Source organism: Anopheles maculipalpis, chromosome 3RL (genome assembly GCF_943734695.1).
Source record: "Anopheles maculipalpis chromosome 3RL, idAnoMacuDA_375_x, whole genome shotgun sequence".
In the NCBI taxonomy this organism is placed as follows: Eukaryota; Metazoa; Arthropoda; class Insecta; order Diptera; family Culicidae; genus Anopheles; species Anopheles maculipalpis.
Genome location: NC_064872.1, coordinates 78,982,490 through 79,002,793, shown reverse-complemented (window position 1 = coordinate 79,002,793; position 20,304 = coordinate 78,982,490). Strand labels below are relative to the sequence as shown.

The following is a 20,304-nucleotide window of genomic DNA, read 5'->3' as shown; positions in this document are numbered from 1 at the left end:
ACTGGCCCACAATGTTCGGCGGATGGTAATTGTTTGAGGTGAAGAGTGTCGAAGTTGGTAATGCTCGCACCAAAACATTAAAAAACCTGTAACCGTATCAGAGCTTTAAGCGTCAGCAAAGTGTTTCGCCTAACAACTGACTGGCGCAATGAAATTTTAAAAATTTGCCACTAATGAGGCTTGATCAACATTTCTAGTGCAAGATCGTGACTACCAACACTCGCTCTCATCAATCAATCAGCGAAACTAAATTAAAGAAGCAGAAAAAAGTCTTCTTCTACGTTTCCTCTCCTTTGCTTGCCACTCCTGAGATGATTGGGAGTGCTTTTTTGCATAGCAAGAAAAGCTCATGGTAGTGATGCCCCAAGGTCACCAGCTGATCATCAAACCCGGGACTGACGGCGCGTTCGCGCTCACACACCCGTGTCTATCGCATCACATAACGTCACGCACTGGTCGGTCGCTACGCTAAACCGGTTTGTTCGCAAGGAACGCATTCATCAACCATTAGACCGTCTTTTCGTGCTGTTATTACGATAGTGGAGACGGATAAGAATTTGCTGAATGAATTCAGTAATGTTCTGGTAGTGCCAGTCAGATAACGCCCGCCTGGATCAATTAACCTTCATTTCACGTCGTGACAAACTTGGGTGATCCTGGTTATATCGGATCGATATTGTTGATTGATCGATTAATAAGTTCAGTTATCTAAGGCGCAAACTCGTCTAACCCTTTGACCCATCCAGTGAGCCAGGAATCAGAATAATCCCGTATATATAATTAAACATCCCTGTCCGTAGGACACTCGCTCTCCCAAGCATTAATAACATACTGTAATAAAAACATTCAAGTCAACGCCACGCCAATCACCGGTGGATGGGTGGCACAGAATGACAAGCCTCCAAAGACCAGCAATACAGCACATAGAACATAGCTTAGCAGGTGGAATTTTCCATTCGAATTTCTTCCGGTGTCCTTGTGCGCTGAAGCTTCCACCAGCTAGTACAGCCTTCCGTCTAGAAGGGTCTGTTCATGGCCGTCTCCGGTGGGCCGGATTCCGCGCACTACGAGTTGCGTCACGATAAACCAAAAGCATAGCAATCGGAGACGCACATTATAAGATTGCAAATGCACAAATAATGGTGTGTAGGTTTCGAGACATTTGAATAATTTCTATCGATGCCAGTAGAGCAGTAGCTGTTATTATAAGCCGTTGCATTTACGATGCAGACTGGTTAGACGCACAAGTGAGGTTTTTTTTAAAGCAAGTAACTTTTAGGTGCCATTTTGTTTCACATAAGAATTTATCGTTGAAGAAAAAATGGTGGCTTAGTCGGATGACTTAAAATCTTACCAGATTTCTAAGAAGATTATTAAGTCTTAGTGTGTGGTTATGGAAATGTCAGTTCAAGAAAGATTTAATCGATCAATGTTGTTAAACGTATTTTGATATTTTTTGTGAACAATCTAAGAAACAAGTTTCGAAAATATAAGAGCATAAATAGTGTAAATGACCAATGTGGTAAATTTAACATTAATCTAAAGCAATTCACAACAATATCGCTTTATCCCAACGGTTTCACTAACACATCAACATTTCACCTGCATGACTTAACACTGCTCACATTACCGTCAAAATCACTCAGAACTCGCTGACGACTTAATCACAAATTGAACGCACATTCGTATGCGTAACTGCATTTGCTGCTGTCTGCTGCCCACCGGAAAAAAGCAATCCCGAACTGGTTTTTTTGCATCATAAAATGTAACCCATTTACTCTGAAAGCTAACCCTAGAACATAAGCAATCCCGTTGTATCCGTTCTCTTCAATGTGTCTTAAATGCTCTATTTATTAATCCATTTTCTGTTTAATCACAATTTCAACCACTTTTCCCCGGTGGATTGATTCCTAGAACAGGCTAATTTGTCACTGCCGAAGTCATCGTTTGCCGGTAGAAAAATACGGGATCGCGGATTGTGGATCGTAGAACGTGCGCTAATAAGAAAAGGGCTCGCTGGAAAGGGTAAAAGTCGCGGTTTGTGATTGTGTAAAAGGGCAATAATCGTTTAACTAAACAGAGCTGATTGTGCGTCAATGAGGCATGGTGCCGTGTTTTACTTTGTGGTGCAGGCGCACTATTAAGAGCTGGTGGGTGAATGGCATAACAACAGAGGGAAAGTGATAGTATGGTCTTTTTAAATATAATTGGTTTGTTTAGTTTGGACAGTTATTTTAATGTCTAAATGTTAGTTGGAAGCAAAAACGTAGTCCAAAATTAAAGAACAAATAATAATTCAATATCAATCTAAACCTCCAAAGTTTGAATGATGATATTGATGCAACAAATTTCGATAAATAAAGTAAAATTATCTAATAAAAAATACCTTTTTAAAGACTTCTAATTACTCTTAGAATTATTTAAGATTCTACTGGTGTTTCTTTAGTTCACTGCTTCACTTTGGTTCTTTTGATTGGTGCGTTCTCCATTGCAAACTAGCTGTATCTCTTCTTTGTAGATATTTTCTGTTAAAAAAGAAGGGAAAATTTAGAAAAAGGTTGGTGAACTACAGTAAAACTGGCGTTACCTTTTTTGAAGAAGAATAAATGTTTCTGTATGTTGGAGCACGGTATCTCTATCAGCAAACACATCAACGTCCCCATAATGTAGGCCAACACAAGGGTTGAAGAGGTAACTACTAGCTACAGAATGAAGAAGGCATAAGTAAAATAGAGTTAAGATACCAATATTCAACAAACTTGCATTTTCTTTACGGCAACTTACAATTCGCATATCGCTTACGTAGATTGGCTGCCGCACATTGCCCAACGTGACGCGTATCACAAACAGATGACACAGGAACACACAGTACGTCACCTTGCCCAGTGGTCGAAAGATCGAATTATTAAGGACGACACGAAGAAATCCTTCGACAAAAAAAAAGCGTTTCACACCGTCAATCGCAGACATAACGACATCCGACATTTTCCCTCCATAGTATCCACACTTACCACCGACTCCGAACGCTACTCCAACGAACAGGACACCGAAAAGTGCGCCCCAGAGATTTTTGGAAAGTGCCGCATAAATGGCTATCCATATGGTGGGCTTCTCAAAATCGTACGCATAAAATATGTACGCGGACAGCAGCAGGACGATTGCAGCCGGTAACGATGCGTGCCAGAGGACGAGAAAGCCCTGCAGAAGGCAGAATAATAAATGGTAATGATTGATGTAAAGAATGGATGTTATTTGACTTACTTTATGGCGAACGGCAACAAAGTCGGCACGCTTCAGCCTGTGGTACATCAAGCCAGCCATCAACCCGGCCAGATAGCTGCCAAAGTTGGTGTGCGTTGGGATGTACATTTTGCGATACATTTCGTCATACCACAGCACATACTTGAGGGCTCTTTCGGGAGTTGGAAAAGGACAAAACGCACACAGTTAACGCCGTTTTACGGCTACGAATCAAACTCCCATTTTACTGGAACACTTACTCGGGCCGCAATATAACGACTCCTTCAAAGCGATTTACATATGTGACGATGGCCGGTACTACGAGTGCTCCGGCTACGGCCAACGTAAGCAAAGGTTTTAGAAGCTTCGGATAGCGCCATGTACCTGCCAGCAGAGTAAGTCCAATAATGTACAGTTGAAAGTCCGTTGCAAGGTACCAGGTCTGTTGCAAGCACTACATGATGAAACGGGAAAGAATCACTTCAAGATTATTATTTCATACTGAACGAAGTTTCCTTTCTATTTCTTGTTTACGCAAGTTTCATAATGCTAACGATCGGTTTAAACATGTTATAATTAAACTGATACAGCTATATAAACTATTCAACTAAACTATTCAACTAAACAAGTCACTACAGATATCAACTCATTAGCATAAATTGAAATGATGATGGAACTCGCCCGCCGCGTTTAGTAGTCATCTAAACGAGGTGTACAAATTCCCACCCCTAAAACTACATGGCACAATAATAATGATGATAAGTGCAATTAGCGTTTAACGGTACGTGATGTTAAATGCTTGTCATGCTGGCAATGTCAATAAAACGCACGGCACCTACCGGTTCGGAAACGGTGAGGTAGTTGTTAACGTACAGCACATTAGCCCACCAGTTGCTTCTACAGTAGGTACGTTCCGTTTCGGCGACACGCTTCCAGATTGGACCATCTTGCAGGCGTATTAACCAGGAAGCGTCTAGAAGCAGCATAAATCCGTAAACGGGGGTTAATCTGAAAGAACGATCGTACGTAAAATTATACCGAAGGGCAAACTAATCCAGGTATTTTTAGTGTTGAATTTCATATCTGAATCAAGTCGGTTGCTTCTACCAACAGAGGTCTCTAGCAGGAAAGTGTTCCTTCTTGACTTAACAATCTTACTAGGTCGGCCATCGAATGGCTTACGGTAGACTTGTATTGAAAATACATAGTTGAGACACGTTGGAACTACGCGGTATCATCACCTGGAAGGACGTTAAGCCAAGAAGAAGTTGAAGTGTTAGTCCTCATTACGAGAGAACGGTTTGCAAAGGATTTGAACCCCAACCCTGCCGTGTCACAACTGGTTCCATGTTCGCCTTTACCACCGAAACACCAGAAGCATCAATTATGGAAAATGCAGTAACAAATATTAATGCGAAGGAATATAGAAAGTTTCATGATGAGTTTTGACATTTTTTTTAAAGCCAAAAAAGACTTCAAGAGATCGAAGAGGTTTAATGGCATGATAGGAACAGAATCGCGTTATTTATTATGAAGTGTTGAAATCAAAAGATACTTCAAACTAATATCGATATCAATTGATGCTGTTGAAAACTGAATATTGAAGAATAAAAGGAAAAAAAGAAAAGATAGCAAAGAATTATTTTATACAATAGATGTGGATAGCAACCAGTAGTAGATGCCTAGTCTTTGTTACAAAAAATGTATAAAATAAGAATGCCCATAGTACATTCACAGCTAGCTGCACTCGTTATGTTCACATCGATGAATATCTCACGTATTATAGAGCGTCTGCTCGAAATTTAGACCGTTTTTAAAGCATTAGGTTCATCTCCGAATAAGCGTTGAGATAAAAGCAGAAGAAGCTCAATGAATGAACCGCAGAACAAATCTGAGCCTTTTAAAGCTCATGCTAAACAGTGAATTACTAAATTGAAAGCATTCAAAATTACCTTAAAAATCTGTAGATAATACTTTGAAGGAAATCCTTCAAACGGAAGCTCCGCTGCTTCTCAGCAAAATCCACAAAATGAACGGCCAACAGAAATCCGCTTATGGTAAAGTATGTTTGCACCACCGTGATACCATTAAATATAAGCATCGTAATGAATCGACGATAATTCTGTAAAAGAAAGCACACGTCGCACAGAACAATGATTAAATGATTAAACTCTACGGAAGAAGGACACCCCCAAAGCATCATCATACGTACCAGCTCCACGTACTGTGGGTTGTGCAGTGGAAAGATGCAATTAAACAGCATCGAATGGCCAGCAATGACGAGGTACATTACGAGAAAGCGCACCGATTGTATGAAGCGCAAATCTTTCGCCGATGTGGTCGCCTTTTTCCGTGTCGTCGTCAGTAGATGCCAGTTTCGGGGTAAGGAAAACGACACCAATAGACCTACCCGTATGCGGGTGTGTGTGTGTTCAGGACATAAAAAGAGGCATTATTTTACAGATTTTTCCTTGCTGGAGAATTATATCGTATTAAGTCATACACACACATACGCTGGCTAGCACCGAAACGCTCGATACCGGATCGATAGTAATCGCTTAATCCAACCACTCCCGTGCCGTATGGTTTCATCTGACGATACCGATAGCAATCGTAGGTGGTGGAGATCACCGTAAGGACAAACAGAAGGCTCAGAATTACTAGAAACACAACATCAATCGCATCTGAAAATCGTGGGAAAGAGTAGAAGTGCTGTGAGCGATGGCAAAAATACATATTTCATCGTTTGCAATGTCACCTAAAGCTTCCGTGGGCGTTACCAGCCCGGACGCAGGCACGTCCCGGGCCGCTGCCTGCCGGTTCGTCACACAATATTCGACTGTGCTGTAAGCCATCAGAGAGTACTGACGCTTTAGCTCATAATTGACACATTGATTGGCTAAACGGCGGTACCGGTTACGCCAATCGAGTGCCCCGCGGAACGTATTCGGATCGAACGTGATCTGTGGAAAAGGGGGAGGTTAGAAAAATTCGACTGGAGTATCCTTGCATCCGTGGCGAATTATTTTCCTAGTTTACTTTCTGAGAATCGTTCGTTACGAAGCGCGGTTGGAAGTACTTCATCTGGGTGCGTCGATCGAATTTGCTCATTAGCAGCTGGCACCGGTTCATGCACAGGCCACGCTGTATTCGATCATGCCGGAAGCTACGTTTGGTGTCGCTGGAAAATTGCTCTATCACGGACCATAGCGGTATGGTGTCGTTTGGTACGATCCAACCATCTATCAGGCAATAGGTGGCACGTACCGGGAACTCTTCAAGACAACGATCGTAGTCATCGTAGAGGTAGAGCGAGGGCATCTGGTAGTATGCCGTGACTGGAAGGATTTTTTAAAAGTAGGAATGCGGAGATAAGCGTTTAATTATTAGCGGAAATTACTGTTTGTTTGATGTTTGATAGGAAGATTGATGGGTAGCGTATCAAAAATTATTACAGGTCCATGGTAGTCAGTTTTCTAGAGCACATAGCATAAACTTTCGATCCTTGTGTCTTGTGCTCGAGATAACAAGGATACATGCCGAGGATTTTAAACCATTTGGACGGCGAAGCCCATTAAAGTTCTGGAGCTATAAACCATCAATAATCGACTTGAGGCAGTAAAAAACCTCAAATTCATAGTGATAGACTGCAAATTTCGAGCATCCATCGCACGATTCATCGCTGGACATAGGGCACTTGCTTTGTCCCTAGTAATTATCTTCAATAATGACTTCTCTGCAATAATTTCAATAATTGTATCTTGTACAAACTCACAGTTAAATCCAGCATCTTTAGCGCACTCCGTATTGTTGATGACACTTTTTGTCGCTTCCACAAAAACTGCGGCAAACAAAATGCATCCAAAAACTCGTGCCACTAAGCACATTTCAAGCACCGAACACTTTAACGGAAAGATTTTCTTCTCTTGAAATCTATTGTACAACTGACACAAAAGCTACCCAGTCTGCCCGCCTATTGTATCGCGATGGTCGTACAAAATGCACTCAAAAATGCAACATAATTCCACTGCGGGAACGGGCGGAAGCATTTAATTGCATGCGTTTTGCACTAACTCATGCTGCCAACCTGCCAGCAGCGGTTGTTCAAGCCACAACCGAAAGCAAATCTATAATTAATGCCCATCACCTTGAACCATCTCGCTTCGTGTGTACGGTCGGGCTATCTTAAAGGAAAACTGGCTGATGGCACTGAAAACAAAAAATCAAATAATGGCAATAACATTTCATTGTTTGACAGCAGGTCGGTGGTGCGCTGGGACGAACGCTCTCTTTAGCGGTTTGAAAGCGAACTTTCGGATAAATGTTTAATACGAATCGATACACTGTGACGGCTACTGTGTGCTCGTACTGCTGCTAAATAGCTCATTACTGATTTAAAGCAGTCAGATTCAGGGCAGAAAAAGGCAAACCGTTCACCCTTTCAGGAGAATCAGTGCAGACGATGGGGCCAAGTGTAGTGGGTCATCGATGAATGGGATTCCTTTGAGACACAAAAACCACTCGTCGACAGCGTCGTCATGCATCAATTAGTTAATGAATTAAATGCGGATCCCGACCCCAAAGGAGATAAATTGTGATACTTTACTACTACGATTTACCAAGCCGAAATCACTTTATTTAAGCAACAAAGAATTATCATGATTCTTTTCGTTTATTTTCGCTACCAGTAAAGAGACAAAACTGAACTGATCTTAAGAGAGCCATGCGCAACAACTCGATACATTTAAATATGGGCTTTTTGCATTCCACGATTCACTTCGAAACAGAACACAGCATTGCATTATCGCATACATCATTTACTAATGCTTAATGTTTTTTAATTAGTTGTACTTTTTGTTATCTCACTGAAGCGAACATTACTTGAAATCAACAGTACAAAATCGTTCGATAAACAAACAGCTAAACTCACAAAGAATTAATTTATGCACTCCACATTACAAAACGCTTTTTGTTTGTACGCATTATGTACTCATTGTAATGCACCGTTTTCTGTCAGTTTTTTTCTTTTTTTTGTGTTCTAAACATCCTACATTTCAGTAACAGAATTAATCTAACCAAGACGGCATTGTATGTGGTGCTATGATTGAGTTTGCCTTGCTTAAGTTAAATATCTAAACTACGAAACTATGGCTCTCCGGTTGTCGTACGGCGTTTCTGCATTGCTTCCTTTCCATTCGTTTACTTTACACCTAACAACATCACATCATAGAAGGTACCTCCCCCTTGGTGCTGTTTTAGTATAAAAAAGTATATACTAATATATATACGTGTATCTGAATTATCTAATTTTTCGTATAGTGAGTAACCGCCCCAGGAAAAGGATAGTGCAACATTGCGCATGGAACATTGTTTTGCGTTCGAATCGATGTGGGATGGAGATGTGGCATTGCTGTACAAAAAAGAATGTCACGTATTTATTTGCTGAGTATCAGGCAATTTTGGTCACTTGACAATTAAACAATTTTTATCTATATCTCCCTTTTTCTTCTCTCTCTCTCTCTCTCTCTCTCTCTTTATTAGTGTAGGTGTTTTTTTTAGCTTTTTCAGATAGCTTAAGCTAGAGTCCTATTAACGTATCCATTTAAAAAAAAAATTGCCTTACTTCAAAGATTTATCAACCGATAAATGTGTCCGAGCAATCCATCCACCTGATAAAACAAGCAAAATGTTTGCATTTTTTTTTTCTGAAAATTTATTTCAAATAGATCCTTCCAAAACTCTTTTTCTTTTCTTCTTCCTTCCAAAACATTTTTCCCCATTTTGTAAGCCTGATTGCATGATCCTTCTTAATGGTTTCATATTCGTATCGTAGAGGAGAAATTCAGTATTCCCGGTTGATACGGTACATTGTTTAGGTATTAAATAATCATCCACAATAGTGCATTCAAAATTCAAATTCCGTCAGAAACGATCCCCCGTAGTGAGGACATGTCAAGAAAAAGAAGAATCACTCACAATTATCGGTTTGAAGAAGATGTTAAGCGAGCCATTAAAAGGAGTATCTCTTTACGCCCATCAGTATCAAAATGTCTCAAAAGACAGATTTTTGCAATAATTATGAGTTCAATAGGAAGGATCAATCAATCATTTAGGCTTTGGGTGCGCTTAAACCCAGCAGAGAATCTATTTTTAATCAACCCTATGGGATATTACAGAAAATTTCTTGAACGTAGAATTAGGGGATTTAATTATTTGAGTTCTTTGCAAGACACCTTTAAAATTAAGTATATTTTTAATGTAATGCATACGTTATTTACTTAATATATTGCATTTTCTACAAAAAAGGGACGAGTATTTATCGTGTGTGTTTGTGTGTATGTTTGCTATGCATGGTACTTAAGAGATAAAGAGAGAGAGAGAGAGAGAGAGAGAGAGAGAGAGAGAGAGAAGCAGTGTGTTTTGTGGTAGTTTAATTATTAATTTTGGCAAAATGAAACCACGCGGAAGCTTTTCTTCGTATGGCTTGTGTGTGTTTTCCTCTTCACTATAAAAATTAAAGCAGCAATAGCTAACAAAGAACATAATAACAAGAACTAGACATCTCTTCCAACGCTGGTACGGTAATCACACAAACACCATTCAAACACACACAGCAAAGGGTGAGTTTAAACAATTTTTTAACCCAAACCAACACTCGTAATCCTACGAAATCGTCATCTACAGGTATATCGGGTGTTCTACTAGAGAGTGAAATTAGTTTTAATACGTACATTACCTTACGTAAAAAAGCTCGATCTTTACTAGAGGGCATTCACGGGGTCCGTCTTGTTGGCTGACAAGCCCCAAACTAGTGCTAGCGCTTATAGTATGCACACGGTTGTGAACACGGGTCTTTTGTTTTTTTTTTCTTTTTGCATTTGCCATGGGCGGTATGGCGTTAGCATAAATCTCAACGATCGTATCGTATTGCTTAAGTACATGCGAGCAAATACTTTCCAACTGTTTACCGACCACCATTCTAGCTTTTCCTATGCAGTGCCCTAGGCTCTCGGTTTGAGGTATGATGATGGTGGAAAGAATCGTAACTAAAGTAAAAATAGGAGCAAGAAATTAAATATCTAAATTCTTTTCTTTGAATTATTCCTTTTCCATCGGATGATGTTCTTCTACATTGTGTTTCATTTTCCTGGTGAACATACAACCTTCATTGCTGATCCCTTGAGTTGAGGGCTTTTGTTTTTTTTAATGAGTTAATTTTCTATTAGTGTTTTAGTAGTTCCCGGTTAGAAATTTAAGTAAGAAATAATATCAAACTAATTATTATATTCCTGATTTTTACTGCGTACGGAACTACATTCTCGTGGTGTCCTAATCATCCTCATCATTATCATTGTTGCTAAACACTACGTGCTGTAGGTTATATATATACTTTAGTTTTGTGTTTGCTAGCCCTAGACTGAAACCTCCAAATAAGTATCTACCGTACACTAATCATTCATTTACAAACTATTTACAATCGTATTATTTTCTTTTTCTATTCCTTTCATAAATATCTAACAACAAACAAATATGCTCGTTCCCTCTCTTCCTCTCCAATAATGCGCAGTGCAATGGGCACATCGTCCTTCCATGATTGTTGGTCATAGTAATATCATGAGTTTCAATCAAGCGTTTCCTAAATTTATGTTCCCTTTTGTTGCTTGCTTTGCTGCGAGCGAAGCCGAAATTTGTCAGATAAACGAAGGTCAGTTTACACTGTCCCAGGTTTACGTGAGAATAACCAAAGTTGGAGGGCGTGTATCAGAAGAAGCCCTGTTTGTCAAAGTTATCACAACCACAATGCCACTTACGATGACGGCGCCCGCTATACCTTCTTACCGTGATCACACACTTTAGTAGAACGGGTTCACGTAATATCATACACACTCGTCCTGATTCTGCCCACAGTACTTCGGGAAGATTGGTTCCGCTCGCAGACCCAGCTCGAGCAGATGATTTCGGAACACCGACATCCGGTTATACACCTCTAGCGGTACCGATTCACTGTACCGTTCCTCGGTCGGGTCGGTCCACAGTCGTTCGGCTAGGGCTGATGCACGAGGCCAAAGGCGTGCATCAAGCAGCGATTCATCCACCTGCTCCGTCCATAGGCACGCTTCACCACCCAAAATCTGACGCATCTGCAACGAGGTTAGCTTCATCTCTTCCCACGGACGATGCTTGTAAACCGTTTGCCAGTTGCGGTAGGGTGAACAGGCAGCTTCCCCAGTCGATCGCCAGCTTCCGAATCCACAGTCCAGATACCACGCGTCCACGTGCGATATTACCAAACTGTAGCCGCTGTTGATGAGCTGGAAATTTTCTGGCCACTTGCTACCACCCCAAACCTGCACAGCGAACGTGTTTTTCGAGAGGCACGGTGCGCTGGTAAGCCCGCTCGACCACACACCAACCATCCGCGGTGCTGTTGCATTCTGTCCACTTGCAAGCTGTAATCGATGGTACGCTTGCTGCATAAAATCACACCAAAGCGTGCGCATATCGGAATCATTAAAGTGTTGCTGCCAGCATTCCAGATTCACCTCATCGCCTCCGATGTGGAAGTAATCGAGCGGGCCAACAATTTCCAGCAACTCCTCGTACAGTTTCTGAAGTATTAGGTAGGTGTTGTTGTTTTTCGGATTCAGCTGACCGCACGGTGGTTCACCGCAGTAATTGCTCCAAGGCTGTTGATTGATGCACAGACTCAGCTCACCGAGACCGTGCTTCGGGCCCCAGTCCCATCCGTTGCCGGCGTGTGCCGGTGCATCGATCTCCGGAATGATTTGGATGCCACGGGTTTTGGCAAACGCTGCCAGCGTGCGTACATCGTCCGGGGTGTATACTTCATGCTCGGAGTAGGCACCGTACCGGGCTAGCTGAGGATAGTGCTTGGAGACTAGTGGGAAGCTCTGCGAGTCGGTAATGTGCCAGTGGAACCGGTTCAGCTTCGAGTGTGACATGCCGACGAGCATGCGCTTGATCGAATCCACCGAGAAGTAGTGCCGGGAGGTATCGAGCATAAGGCCACGGTAGCTGGAAAAAAGGAAGATAATTGTTATATTTATTATTTATTTATCTTAATGCGTGTATCGTGTGTGTATCGAACGAAGAGAACGACCATCATCGATTAAGCTTATAGGGATGTTATTGGGTTTATAGAATGGCAGTAGAGGACGAGATACGCTACTAGGGTACTACAGAAAGAAGAAAGGATTGGAAAAAGAAATCAAATAGCATTACTATGAACTGATTCCTTACTTAAATTTTGGCACATCCTCAATGGACGCCTTGTTCAGCACTTTCAGCGTACGCTCTTCGTCATCGAACCAGATCAACTGCTGCAACGTGGTAAGTCCATGTTTCGCGCCAAAGAATGTGTTTGCAGAAATTTTCACGATCAACACCCTTGCCGAATCTGTAACGAGAAAACCGATCTGCATTAATTGCAAGAATCAACAAATTAGGGAGAATTTACTTACGTGTTACCGTCATATTGTAGCTCTCGTCCGTATGCAGCGTCAGATGCGTGTCGGCCGACTTCTCCACATGCACGTTCACCTCGAACGCATCCACGTCGTACCGTTTGTCGCTTACCAGCTTGAAGAAATGAATCTTTCCCACACCGGCATCTGCAGTACTCGGTCTCCGCCCAGCCGTGGCAGCGGCATCATTTACTTCCGTCGCTACCGGCCGTTGTTCGGTTGCCGATGGTTGCAGTCCCACGGGAACGCTACCGACCGGTAGTGCACCTTCGATCTCCTCCAAGCTGGCACCATGCGCAACCATCACACCACGTATCTCGGACCGCATCACGTCGTACGCCTCTTGGAGCAGCTTTTCGACCGGTTCGAACCGGGTCACGATTTTTACTTTCATGTCGGACAACCGAAAGCGGGACGTTTTGCTACCGATCGTGGTGGCACCGGTCGGCTGCGGCCAGATATTGATTGGTCCGCAGGTCATCGTACAGGTTAGGTGTGGTATACGTTTGCCGGATGAGCTGCCAGAGTTCGTGCTGCTGCTACTGCTGCCGGGTCCTCCCCCGTGAGACTGTTGGGGTGATTGTTGCTGGTGTGCGTTGTTGTTCGTGTCAAAGTCCTCCTCAACGCCGTCCACGAAATGGTGCCGCACGCATCGATTGTTGACGCATTTGTACGTCCACGAGCGTTCGATGGGGCTAAAATTTGGAGGAAGCCAAGAACCCAAAAAAGAGAAGAAAGTCCGATAATTAATAAATAATCCAATCAATAAACTCGAACTGCTCCTCGATTAGGTTAGGTGCGTTTAATTTTTTATGATAAAATCTGAGTTCTTGCGGGAATTTGAGCAACCAAAAAAAAGCTCTCCTGTTTGCTGCTTAATTCTCCAATTTTTAAAGGCTCTTTTTACAACCTTCAAACAAAATAACCACATAGTTTAATTTTTAAACCAAACCAGACTTTGCGTGTCTTGGATGAAAAGATGTCAACCATCATCCCCCGCAAAAGGACCGCTGCACATAAAAATCGCCATTCGGCAGCTAATTGTGCTTTATGCTTCCATTTCCGCTCATTAGCATGGTTTTTATCGTTGGGCAAAATCGTTAACAGCTTTCGTTGATGCCTTCGGTGACGGACGGTGGTGGCTGGCTGGCTGTTTCGTGACATTTACACGGATCATAAACTGCAAACGTTGATTATCTGGTCCGGGTGCTATGAGTTATTCTATCGAGTATTTTGGAGAGCGTAGCCCAAACCTACATTATCGAGCTCGGCAGACAAAAACATACCGATAGGCGACAATTTAAAACGCGGGCGTGTGTGTGTGTGTGTTTGCTTTTCTTTTTCTCCCCTAGGGAAGTAATTTTTTGCCATTTTAGTAGAATTTTGTTGGCACAATTGTAATTTACTTATGTTTGATTATGCTGCAAGCATGCTTCGTATTCCGTTAACTTACTTCACTGGGATGGCACTGGTTCGAAAGTTATCACCAGCAGTCATCGTACTTTCCGCGCTTCCGTAGATATGCGTGTTGTAGAAACCCATGGACATCGAGGTGGACGGTTTGGGTGATTCGGAACTGTCATTCCAGTACAGCAAGAGCAGGCAGCTTACCAGCGCACTGACAAATAACACCACCAAGGCCTTCTTCAGCGCTGACCTGGTGAGGGCCATCTTTTTAAACATGTTTTTCAGCACTGTAATGCGAATGTTGCGGGACTGAGATGATGCTATCGACGAGCGCTGCAGGGAGAAAGAAAGTAAATGTAAAATGTTAAATGAATTAGTTATAAAATTTGATTTTTATTTGGATTTTATTTTTGAATTTAAATTACATCAATCAAGCAAATACCTTTGTTGCGGATCAAAACTTGTGCTAACCGAATTAACCTCAAATTTCTAACGTGACTCTTTGCTGCCCAGCAATCAATCACAATCATTGGTACTCTAAAGCCCAATTTAACGCAAGAAATATGTCAATCTTGAGCGTTGTGCGACAAATGACAAATGCATCGCTCACCTTCTGAGCACCAACTGCATGGGAACGAACATTGAGGCCGAAAAGGAATTAATTGAATTAGAACACCTTCAGCTGAACTCTCCGGACTGGCGCTAGCATTGGATGACGATTTTGTGTCCAGAGTCGATGCCAGACCAGGCTAGATTTGATGCGTTATGGTTGAGTTTGTAGATAACTTTTGGAAGCCAACAGGAGGGCCGATGAAAGTAATTTAATATTTAACATCAAACATGGAAGTACATATATCAAGCGTTTAGGTCTTGGATCATGCATATTCTATACATTTTGAATCAAGGTGACAATTTACATTCGTTTTTTGAATAAAAGATCGATTTTGTGAGAGCTTTTCGACAACTTATTTCGCCCCTGAATTAAATTAAATCATTATATGGCTTGACTGTTCTTCAGAGAATTAAAAAAAAAATCATCTCAGAAACTATTCTTTTACCATCCATCTCAATTCGTTCAAACGAACTCAGACCTCAGAAGTGTCATAATTACAGTGAACTTTCTATTGGTGGAATGATTTATGTCACATTACGAACCACAAAGTTCGTGAGCAGATTCAGTCTGGCATCGAAGATTGTCGGCTTCTTTCAACTTTCTAGGCAACACATCACGGCCACCCTTTACAGGTAGATCTCGGAGTTCGAGTCAAACAATGCTTTCAGCGAGGAACGCGAGAACGAGTGTACGAAAAACCAAAAAATCTTACGAACTGTGGCAAAAAGTTTTCTGATTATGCCATAAGAACTAATCAGAAGGAAATTGGGGCCCAAAGCAAAACAAAAACTGGGAATCCAACTGCACTGCCACCGTTTACCACCCATTTGATAGGCCTCAAGGACGCCCGAGGACACTCGAGAACGAGATGATTTTTCTGCACAGAAAGTGGAGCCTGATTTCAGCCTATGCATCAGCGAAAATGGAGAGCATGTGAGTGATTATGATTAGCAAGACAAAGAAATAAACACACTGATGAGAAAAGTCTTGCAAAGAAGGAGGAGAGAGAGTGTGTGTAATGGAAGTTAAAGATGCTATGATGCCCTTCACCCATTCTTTTTGTGTTGTTTTTGTTTAACTTTAGGTGAAATTTTTGTCCGATATTGATGACACCAGGTGACATCTTATTTTTACTCTGTTTGTCTATATACACCATTGAATGAATTGCTTTACGAGGGGATTGTATGATAATGATTTAAGGTAACTTATCCAACGGGGTCTAATGACCCAGACAAGCGAAAGCCTTCAACAAGTGAACTGCCCAACCATTCGTGCTCTATGTAATGAACGGGTCAACCAAACAGTCTCAACTTTCACTATCATTCCCGGGTCTTTTTTCGAGTTTAATTGAAGATTCATGATTCACCCCGAGACATGTACGCTGTAGTGAAGTCTTTGGTAATGGTCGCCGTAAAAAAGCACACCGAAAGAGGGTACTGTGACATTAGAGGTTGGAGATTTTGGCGAAAGTGACGTGACCAATGATGGTTGTACGCAGGCTAGTAATTAAATTTACTTCAGATGAATCGCAAAACAGAGTGTCCGGCCATCCGGGCCCATTCGTCCCATGCAGCGGCGAAAGTGTAGCTAAAAAGGGTGAGCTTTTGGGGTGGCTTTTCGAGAGAGAGCGAGCTGCAACAGCTTCCATCACCTCCAACGATCGCGACATTACGTAAAATCACTTTGCACAGTTGTTGAACCTTAGGAAGCGGAAATTTTGCTGACGTTAAGCTTTGTATACGATTTTAAGATTAAATAAAATAAACAAAAGAAGCCAGAAAACACTTTCTTTGTATGGAAAACAGACAACTGGGCTACAAAAGTACGTAGCGACAGAACAAAACTTAACCTAATGTAATTGAATTGCTGTGTCTTTATATAACAATTTGATGCTGTTTGTCAAGAGATTAAATTCTTCTAATTGTAAAACGAGTTTGTAAATTAATTACTTAAATTCAATCTTGATCACTTATGTTATTTAAAAAAAAAATTGCTTACCCTACTATTATAATCTTGAGCAAGCAACATATTTAAGCTCTATGGAACCATTTGTTTAAAATACCTGAAACGAAAATTGAGAAAAGAATTGAGAAAAATTAGTTAACTCGATGAAATAAAAAAAAAATCATTAATTAGAGCGAATCAGCTTTTATTTCATTTTAAGCAGGTTTTTACCAGTGGAATAACACAGATATGCATTAAATATCTCATTGGAGGCATAATAACAACCAAGCGAGTTATTCATATAGTCATAAGGAGTTTAAATAAAATGATGATTTAACAAAATTGAATGAAAATCTTTAAATTCTGATAGACATATGCCTGTGGACGGAATTGATAGCTAAGCCTTAAACTATGCTTTCCCATTAATTCGATTTTACCACTTACAAAGCAAAACAGGAAGACGAAAATATCACAAGGAAATTAAAACTCACAAGAAATGTACAAAGATCTGCCCGAGTAACACAACATCCGCTCAGCTGGAAAACTGCATTTTCTGAATATGCTCGCAATGGTGCTTGGTGCTTCGGTTTTAGATGCGCTCTCATTCAAACCACTAGTACCAGAGCTTCCCCTTTCCATTTTGTCACATTCTTTTCTGCACCAAAAATGTCAACTACCATCAGAACACACTGGTATGCCACGACACACCACACCTGGGCTCTATACATCCGGCTGAGCTAGCCGGGCAGGAGGAACGACCGCCACAAGCAGATCTTTGCCGTGTCACGGCTGTATGCTCCCGGTGAAATGAATTGCGAAATTTCAATCTATCTGAAATAATTGAATTGGAATTAGGTACCATTTCTCGTAGTGGATTGTAGTGGTGGTAGTAGTAGTAGCAGTGGTAGTAGTTGCTACTAGTCCCACCGTAAGTCACCATACTAAAGTTGTGCTCGGTACATTTAGTAAGAATTTAAAATAAAATAAACAGAACATTCTCTTTTTGGCTATTCCAGTGTTTCTTTGCCAAAATCTTCCAAAACACAATCCCCCGCACAACAAAACACAGGTCATCGTTATACTTTCGGATGGATTGGAGCTCACAGGAGGAAGCCCTGATAGCGCAAAAGCTCGTTATATCTGTTTTGCCTTTTGCCAAATGCGAGCGAAATTTAAACCCGAATCCGGAACGGCAAAATCTCGTCACCCAACGTACGCGTACGGTTTTCCGTACAAGAAGTAACGAACCATACGGGCGCGGTTCCGAATGATAAGGTTCGCATCAGCCGCGAAGAACGCTACTGAATGACCGCGAAATATTGCTGCGTGGTACTCATCTGGTAGGATTATTTTTACCAATGCGAATGGCGCAATGGCTTTACCCAGATTCGCGTGCCACGATGAAGACACCATGATGATGATGGACGGTTTCTAGTGACAAATTGATGACGTACGGATGAAGCGGGAAACCCCGAGTGTGTCTTGTCCTGGCATTGGTTAGGAATAGACAAACGTCCTGGGCGGAGTATTAATTTAAATTGTTCCTTAATTTGTTTTTAATTAAGCGAAAAAAATTGATAAGATCAATTACAATGTTTCTATATTCGTCCTGACATATAGCGTTTTCTAATAGAGGCAACAATTTATTTTAAGTTCTCCTAACTTTATCTCTACACCACAAAAACCATCGCCAAAGCCAATGCTCAAAAATCGTCCACAAATCAAACTCGAAAAAGCAAATTAAAATCCCCATCCAGATGATCTGGCAGCAACGCAGCAACACACAGTCACATACCATGTGTGTCCTCTTTTTTCCATCACAGGACATAATAAAACCACAAATGATACCGTAGCAAACTGACGCATAAAACGTGTCCGCCGCACACACATACTACACTGTTCGGACGGCTCGGGTTTGAAATTCATCTAATTAAGAAGGAAGTGGCCGGGACACGCCATTACGTAAGTTATCGTTACCACCGAAACTTCACTTGGAGGACGGGTAGAACAGGGGTTGGGTGGAGTGTGTGTGTGTGATGTTTGTGTATTTTTAACGCAAACCAATCAATATTGTTTACCGAATAGTGGGGAAGGGTTTGGGTGAGTGGTCCACCAGTGAAGGACCGGGGATGAAGTAGTTATTTCGATTTCCACTTATTTAATCACCGGGTGTATACATTTTACTCGCTTCCGTCTCGACTAGCTCAGGGCTAGGAGAAGGTATGAGGGAAGTATACGGAAGTGGTTTGACATTTAGATCAGTTTGGCTAGCTTTTAGTTATTTATTATCGCTATTCCGGAATATCTGTACACAAAAAAGAAAAATCATGATAATGAGCTTCAATTTCCAATACATTATTGGTTGTATTCATATTTTGTAGAATTTCATACTTACGAACTGTTCTTCTAAAAGCAGAATAATTTAGTAAAGAAAGGTTTTCTATTTTGTTTCGTTAAAAAACACAAACTTTAGCCGAAACCGCACTAATTTTCCTTATACCACCAAATAATGCATGCACACACACAAACACAACCACGCATTAGCGTAACTTTACGCACCGGAAAGCACGTGCAGCCGGTGTTCCGTCGTGCGCTCGGTGAGATGAGAAAAAATCACACCAAACTAACCGACCCGATACCGAGCGGCCAACTAAAGAAACCATCATCACCAAGCCACCAAAAGCATCGACACATCGCGAGCACGGGGACGAGCACGAGCATAAAACACAGGAAACACTAACCCGATCCTGTCGCACTATGTTTTCCCCAACGCTTCCCGTACCAGCCGGTGCCGCTCTCGAAGCGGGAAAAGGTGGTAAATAGTTCGCCAAGCGATACCCACTACTGGCTCTTCGTGCGGTTCATTATGATCAGTGGCGCAGTTTTGCTTTCTTCTTTTTTTTTCGGTAACAAGCGAACAAACAGGAGAGCAGGAAGCGAGCAGAAAGAAACTACTACGGTAACAGAAGCCAACACGGCTTGTGCTTTAACCTTAAAAGAACAACCAATAGATACAGGTGCACAGCAAGCCATAGACCGGTGATTAGCGAGCAAAATGGAGGAGGATCAGGTGAAGAAGGGTCGTACACAAATCACGGTCTTTTTTGGTAGGACAGAGCCCGGGAGGTTTTGGACTGGTTTGGGGCGGAAAAGTGGGGTTCCAAGTGAAAAGCTCCAGAGCACTAAAGCTTAAGGCGGCACGAAAGAAACTCGTATTCATTCAACGGTCGTTTCTTCTATCCATAATACGAATGGATCAGCCAGGATAAGTATGATCTTTCGTCAGTGTGGATTCTTTAGAGACAAGTAAGTTTTTTTTTTGTTGCTTTTGATTTTGAACTATTCAAACAAAAATATGCAAAAAAAAAAAATCCACCAGTATTTACCAGTACAGTGCCGACGTTCTCCATCCGACATTGAAACAGAAACTTTGAAAAGTCAGAGAAGGTTTTGAGTGGTACGCGTTATGCATCCAATTGCAGGGTTTCACGTTTCTCCGGATGAAATGTAGTAGAAATATAACATTAGTAACATAACACATTAGATAAAGCAGTTGAGTATCAAATATTCAACAAAAAGTATACTAAAAGCTACAGAACAGATTTTGAGAAGTTA

General features: G+C 41.6%; 2 protein-coding genes across 2 annotated transcripts; both read right to left on the bottom strand.

Moving 5' to 3' along the window:
• Positions 1-2,442: 2,442 nt before the first annotated feature.
• Positions 2,443-6,572, bottom strand: LOC126561024 (nose resistant to fluoxetine protein 6-like). Its single transcript, XM_050216973.1, has 12 exons — positions 6,280-6,572; positions 5,999-6,203; positions 5,742-5,924; positions 5,453-5,652; positions 5,193-5,362; positions 4,080-4,248; positions 3,501-3,694; positions 3,262-3,412; positions 3,012-3,198; positions 2,785-2,927; positions 2,588-2,702; positions 2,443-2,525 (listed from the first exon to the last, which is right to left on the bottom strand). The coding sequence occupies exons 1-12, from the start codon at positions 6,559-6,561 to the stop codon at positions 2,443-2,445; spliced, it is 2,082 nt and encodes a 693-aa protein (XP_050072930.1). The 5' UTR covers positions 6,562-6,572.
• Positions 6,573-11,051: 4,479 nt separating this feature from the next.
• Positions 11,052-16,818, bottom strand: LOC126561680 (probable beta-hexosaminidase fdl). The gene is made up of 5 exons (XM_050217975.1): positions 16,744-16,818; positions 14,179-14,465; positions 12,723-13,420; positions 12,502-12,658; positions 11,052-12,276 (listed from the first exon to the last, which is right to left on the bottom strand). Exons 1-5 carry the CDS (start codon positions 16,771-16,773, stop codon positions 11,118-11,120), a joined length of 2,331 nt encoding a protein of 776 aa, XP_050073932.1. The 5' UTR covers positions 16,774-16,818; the 3' UTR covers positions 11,052-11,117.
• Positions 16,819-20,304: the final 3,486 nt, after the last annotated feature.

What these genes read in the sequence shown, in the direction of transcription:
- LOC126561024 (XM_050216973.1), bottom strand. Translation starts at nt 6,561, where the DNA reads ATGCCCTCGCTCTACCTCTACGATGACTACGATCGTTGTCTTGAAGAG. An exon ending in ATTATCTACAGATTTTTAAG is followed by an intron (nt 4,249 to 5,192) that starts GTAATTTTGAAT and finishes TCGTTCTTTCAG; the next exon opens with ATTAACCCCCGTTTACGGAT. An exon ending in AGTAGCGTTCGGAGTCGGTG is followed by an intron (nt 2,928 to 3,011) that starts GTAAGTGTGGAT and finishes TTTTTGTCGAAG; the next exon opens with GATTTCTTCGTGTCGTCCTT.
- LOC126561680 (XM_050217975.1), bottom strand. Translation starts at nt 16,773, where the DNA reads ATGTTGCTTGCTCAAGATTATAATAGTAGG. An exon ending in CTACAATATGACGGTAACAC is followed by an intron (nt 12,659 to 12,722) that starts GTAAGTAAATTC and finishes TTCTCGTTACAG; the next exon opens with ATTCGGCAAGGGTGTTGATC. An exon ending in GAGGATGTGCCAAAATTTAA is followed by an intron (nt 12,277 to 12,501) that starts GTAAGGAATCAG and finishes CCTTTTTTCCAG; the next exon opens with CTACCGTGGCCTTATGCTCG.